The sequence below is a fragment of the Rhagoletis pomonella genome, unplaced genomic scaffold, assembly GCF_013731165.1.
Source record: "Rhagoletis pomonella isolate Grant_MI unplaced genomic scaffold, Rhpom_1.0 Rhpom_scaffold_08421, whole genome shotgun sequence".
Lineage (NCBI taxonomy): Eukaryota > Metazoa > Arthropoda > Insecta > Diptera > Tephritidae > Rhagoletis > Rhagoletis pomonella.
Genome location: NW_023466949.1, coordinates 1 through 4,376, shown reverse-complemented (window position 1 = coordinate 4,376; position 4,376 = coordinate 1). Strand labels below are relative to the sequence as shown.

Genomic DNA, 4,376 nt, shown 5'->3' with positions numbered 1-4,376 from the left:
CAAATTTATTTGCAAATAGCTTACGTATAAACGTAGTAACTGTTTCTTTGTTTCGGTTTTGCTTTGACTTTTCGTTTCAAATTCATTGGAAAATTTGAGCGATAATTTCCAATAATTGTGATTTTGTAAGTAAATTTTTAGTAAAATATATACTATACATATCCAACAGATTATTGGAGCAGTGCCTCGGATGGCTACGACAATACGCTTTGGTCTAACAATTTAAACGCAAAATTAATAAAATATAACTGATAGAATTCAGAAATGTAATTTTAAAATGTTAACGAAAATAAAGGTCGTAATAAAATTCCCTTTAAAGTTAAGATATTTAAAAACTAAGTACGCATATACATGTACTTCAGAACTTAAGGAAAAAATACAAATAAAATTCCATACGGGCTAATATGTCATTTTTATTTAGTAGAACTTAAGAATAATTTAATAAAGATAACGGTATAATTTAATTTGTTTTAATATATTTAAATGAAAGACGGAAAATAGTCCTTATTTTTTAAGTTTTAACCATTATCATATGTGTGTGGTACGACCGTGTGGCCTTTAAGTTTTACGAATAATTGGGGTATTCACAGCGGTGTCATAAGTGTCGTATTGTTGTATGTAGTAAACTTTAAACGCCTAAAAAATATATTAAAGAGGTTCGAAAAGTACCATCAAAGTCATATTATGAATTTTTGCAGTATTAAAAAATAGTTGACTGTCGTTTCACGTACTTTAAACATTTATTTAAGCTTTTAAAGCTTACGACATACAACAATACGACACTTACGACGCCGTTGTGAATCCCTCAAATAATTTTAAGTTAGAAAAATCTAACTGAATAATAATTATTAAAATCAATATATTTGATCGAAAAAATAAAAATTAAGTAATAATAATTTCTTTTGAGCGAACAAATTAAACTGTAATTACACTGGTTTACAGAAAAAATATTTCATTGATGCAAGCTTCATTTAACTTGTGTGGGGTCCACTGATATATGTAAGTATTGGAAATAGTACCCAAAAAGTAGTAAAAATAATACTAATCTTTCCGCCCTTGTTCTACTACCCCAAAATGCATGGCCGCAATTGGCATGCAGAAAAAGTGAGGTTATGTAAGTGGCATGACCTTATATTTTTTTTCACCAAGTGTGCGACCTGATTTGATTTCAATTTATTCGACAGTGTCTTCATATTAGCCGTGGGTAACACAGTGCGGGTCCGTGCCATTGCGCTGATACCGAGAGCTGAGTTACTGGCGCCGATACCGATTTTCACCACTCAGTGACGCAATGGCGCCAGCAACACCGAAACACTGACAACACCGGGCGGCGCAAAGAACACACAAAAGCGAAGTGTAACTTGTAAAATTTGCAGCATAAAGGTATTGGCCCAATGCACGCTTGCTTTGCTTGCTTTGCTTACTTTAGTTTGCTTTGCTTTACTTTGAAGGCTTTTATGGCCTAATGGTAGCTTTGAACGCTGTCATAGTAGTCAGCTGATTTTCAATGCGCGCAAATATACCCGCCATTCTTTGTTGTGCCAGCAAGTATAATTGTGAATTTTAGTTAAAATATATGTTATTAAACAATTATTTGTTACTAAGAACATTATTTTTTACAGATACCTTGCTTTTTTATCGTTCCGGTTTTGGTGAAGCTGCATTTGGCTGCGCCACTCACCACCCGTGTTTATAAGACGTAATATTCAATTGGAGGTAAAAGAGTTTATATTAAACAATTATTTGTTGCTAACAACATTATTTTTTTTCAGATACCTTGCTTTTTATCGTTCCGGCCACCAGATTCGTTGGTTTTCATAAAGTTTCATTTGGCAGTACAAAATGTTGACTCGAAATGCTGAACAAGTTTTGAGAATTTTCCTAATTTTAGCGAAAATGCGTAAATTAAAACTGCGATTAAAACAGAAGCGCCGATTTTGGGTTCGGAAATTGTACTTAGAGCGACACAAATATGGATTGTTTGAAAGTTCATTAAGAAACTTGGCTGCAGATGAGGAGCAGTTTAACAAGACATTAAGAATGCCCTTTTCGTTATTTAATGTGCTGCACGAATTTCTGGAGGCTTCGCTGACCAAATATTCAATCAGAACACCAATATCGAGCCGCTGCAGACTATTTATAACCCTGATGTAAGAGAAAATCGGTTCTACTTAATAGTATACGTATAATTTTCCATATATGTATCTGGTTTTATTTTTTTGTTGCAGATATTTGGCTCACGGTGGCACTCGGCAATTCCACACAATAGTTCACAGGATCGGCCTGACGACTTTCAGGAAGATTACGTTGGAGACATGTATGACCATATGGGATCTGTTAGCTGACCTGTATGTGGCGACCCCGTCAGAAACGGAATGGGGACGTATTTCCAATGAGTTCAAGTCGCTGTGGAATATGCCCAACTGCGTTGGTTCCATCGACGGAAAGCACATTAATATTACCTGTCCAGCGAATTCAGGGTCGATGTACTATAATTACAAAGGCAATTATAGTATCGTGCTTTTGGCCGTATGTGATGCCAATTATACCTTTACCTGCGTTGACATCGGAGCATATGGAAGTCAAAGCGATGGCGGTGTCTACCACTTTTCAAAACTGGCAGATGCTATTGAAAATGATAGGCTCGGCCTTCCACATGATCAGCCTCTGCCAGGAGAAACCGAGCCATTTCCACATTATTTAGTAGGAGATGCTGCTTTTCCCTTACGGCGTTATTTAATGCGACCATATCCGGGTAGAGGTATTCCAGAAGAGCAAGAGTATTTCGATAAAAGACTCTCTCGTGCAAGAAGAGTTATAGAAAACGCATTTGGAATACTCACTGCCAAATGGAGAATATTGAGAACGACGCTATGCATGGCCCCGAAAAATGCAGAACAAATAGTGAAAGCTTGTATTGTCTTGCATAATTTTATTAAGCTTTCGTGTGCAAACTATGTAGCAAGCGATTTTGTTGATCGCTACGAAGAGGATGCCATCATCGCTGGCTCATGGCGAAACGAAGTAGTTCCATTGCCCTCAATAAGTAGGGTGTCATCGAACCGAGGCAGTTCAAATAATTATGATTTAAGGGATGCTCTGAAGACACATCTTTTTAACAATAAAATTTAAATAATTACTACTCACTGAATATGCTTTGTTTTTATTATTTAAGATAGAAAACAAAAATTTGAACTCACAGTATGAGGGCACTTATTGGTAATGTTTTAAATGTCGTCACATCTTTCAGGTTCGATTACATATTTATTACATATTATTACATTACATATATATATTATATATTACATATATATTCGATTACATATTTAATTCGCAAAATCAAAATCAGATTTCATACTAAATTAGATTACATATAAAGTTCGCAAAATTGAATTCAAACTGGATGTCATTTAAATTTTTAAATTTCGTAAATTCAATTTTTATAATTTTTATATTGAGCATAGACGTATTGAAGTACGTCCATTTGAAAATCTAGGCGGCTCTCTTCTGGGACCTTCTCAAACACTTCGCCAATCGCACCCAAGAAATTGTTGTGTGTTTTTTTTTGACTATCCACAAACTGACTTACTTCGTTGACTAGATCGTTAAAGGCGGCGTTCTCATCGTTTTTTTTCTTTTGTCTCTTAGCCGGCGTTGGGGCAGTGGTTTCTTGCTCTTCTATTATAATGTTCCCACTCTCGCCTATTTGGAATCCAAAGGAAGTATCCAGTATATCTGGTTCTTGTCCGAGAACTTCTGGCGTTTGGGAGACGATGTTTGTTGTTGTCCTTAAAATATGTACATATAAATTACAATTTAAAATATAAATACTTGTTGTACAAATGTAAAGTACACTTACTGTCTGGGCGTGACCGTGTCTTTCAAAAACGACGCAGCACTTCCGCTAGGTTGTTGATCAACCTTCAATTCTATTCCATATCGGTCTCTTAACGATTTCCATCGCTTTCGGCAGTTTTCCTCTGTAAAGTAAAAATATAGTATTCGTCACAATTATTCGTCACAAATCATCCTATTACAAAACTGCTATATGTTTGAAAAACTCTATACTAACCAGGATGTCCCACAGCAGCAGCTACATTTCGCCAAGCCAAATCTTTCTTCACCCGATCGCGGTAACTAAGCTGTCGTTTGTCCCACAAGCAGTTGTGTTTTTCAATCTCTGCTATAAGTTTTTCTTCGAACATCTTGCACTAAAGCTTCCGATATACCAACCAACACACAAGAATCGGATAATACAGCAGCCGGAACGATAAAAAAGTAAGGTATCTGTAAAAAATATTGTTGTTAGCAACAAATAATATTATTAATAACAAATAATTGTTTAATATAAACTCTTTTACCTCCAGTTGAATATT

General features: G+C 35.4%; 2 protein-coding genes across 3 annotated transcripts; one reads left to right on the top strand and one right to left on the bottom strand.

Annotated features, from left to right (window-relative positions):
- Positions 1-1,389: 1,389 nt before the first annotated feature.
- On the top strand, positions 1,390-3,132 carry LOC118756033 (protein ALP1-like). The gene is made up of 2 exons (XM_036490827.1): positions 1,390-2,150; positions 2,229-3,132. The coding sequence occupies exons 1-2, from the start codon at positions 1,843-1,845 to the stop codon at positions 3,130-3,132; spliced, it is 1,212 nt and encodes a 403-aa protein (XP_036346720.1). The 5' UTR covers positions 1,390-1,842.
- Positions 2,797-4,376, bottom strand: LOC118756031. 2 transcript variants are annotated; one of them, XM_036490825.1, is made up of 4 exons: positions 4,362-4,376; positions 4,073-4,287; positions 3,860-3,980; positions 2,797-3,788 (listed from the first exon to the last, which is right to left on the bottom strand). In XM_036490825.1, the coding sequence occupies exons 2-4, from the start codon at positions 4,203-4,205 to the stop codon at positions 3,434-3,436; spliced, it is 609 nt and encodes a 202-aa protein (XP_036346718.1). In that variant the 5' UTR covers positions 4,206-4,287; positions 4,362-4,376; the 3' UTR covers positions 2,797-3,433. The 2 variants fall into 2 exon arrangements, with proteins under 2 accessions (XP_036346718.1, XP_036346719.1); XM_036490826.1 differs by lacking the exon at positions 4,362-4,376 and having other exon boundaries at positions 4,073-4,345.

What these genes read in the sequence shown, in the direction of transcription:
- LOC118756033 (XM_036490827.1), top strand. Translation starts at nt 1,843, where the DNA reads ATGTTGACTCGAAATGCTGAACAAGTTTTGAGAATTTTCCTAATTTTA. An exon ending in AGACTATTTATAACCCTGAT is followed by an intron (nt 2,151 to 2,228) that starts GTAAGAGAAAAT and finishes TTTTTGTTGCAG; the next exon opens with ATATTTGGCTCACGGTGGCA.
- LOC118756031 (XM_036490825.1), bottom strand. Translation starts at nt 4,205, where the DNA reads ATGTTCGAAGAAAAACTTATAGCAGAGATTGAAAAACACAACTGCTTG. An exon ending in TGCTGCTGTGGGACATCCTG is followed by an intron (nt 3,981 to 4,072) that starts GTTAGTATAGAG and finishes TTTACTTTACAG; the next exon opens with AGGAAAACTGCCGAAAGCGA. An exon ending in GACACGGTCACGCCCAGACA is followed by an intron (nt 3,789 to 3,859) that starts GTAAGTGTACTT and finishes ACATATTTTAAG; the next exon opens with GACAACAACAAACATCGTCT.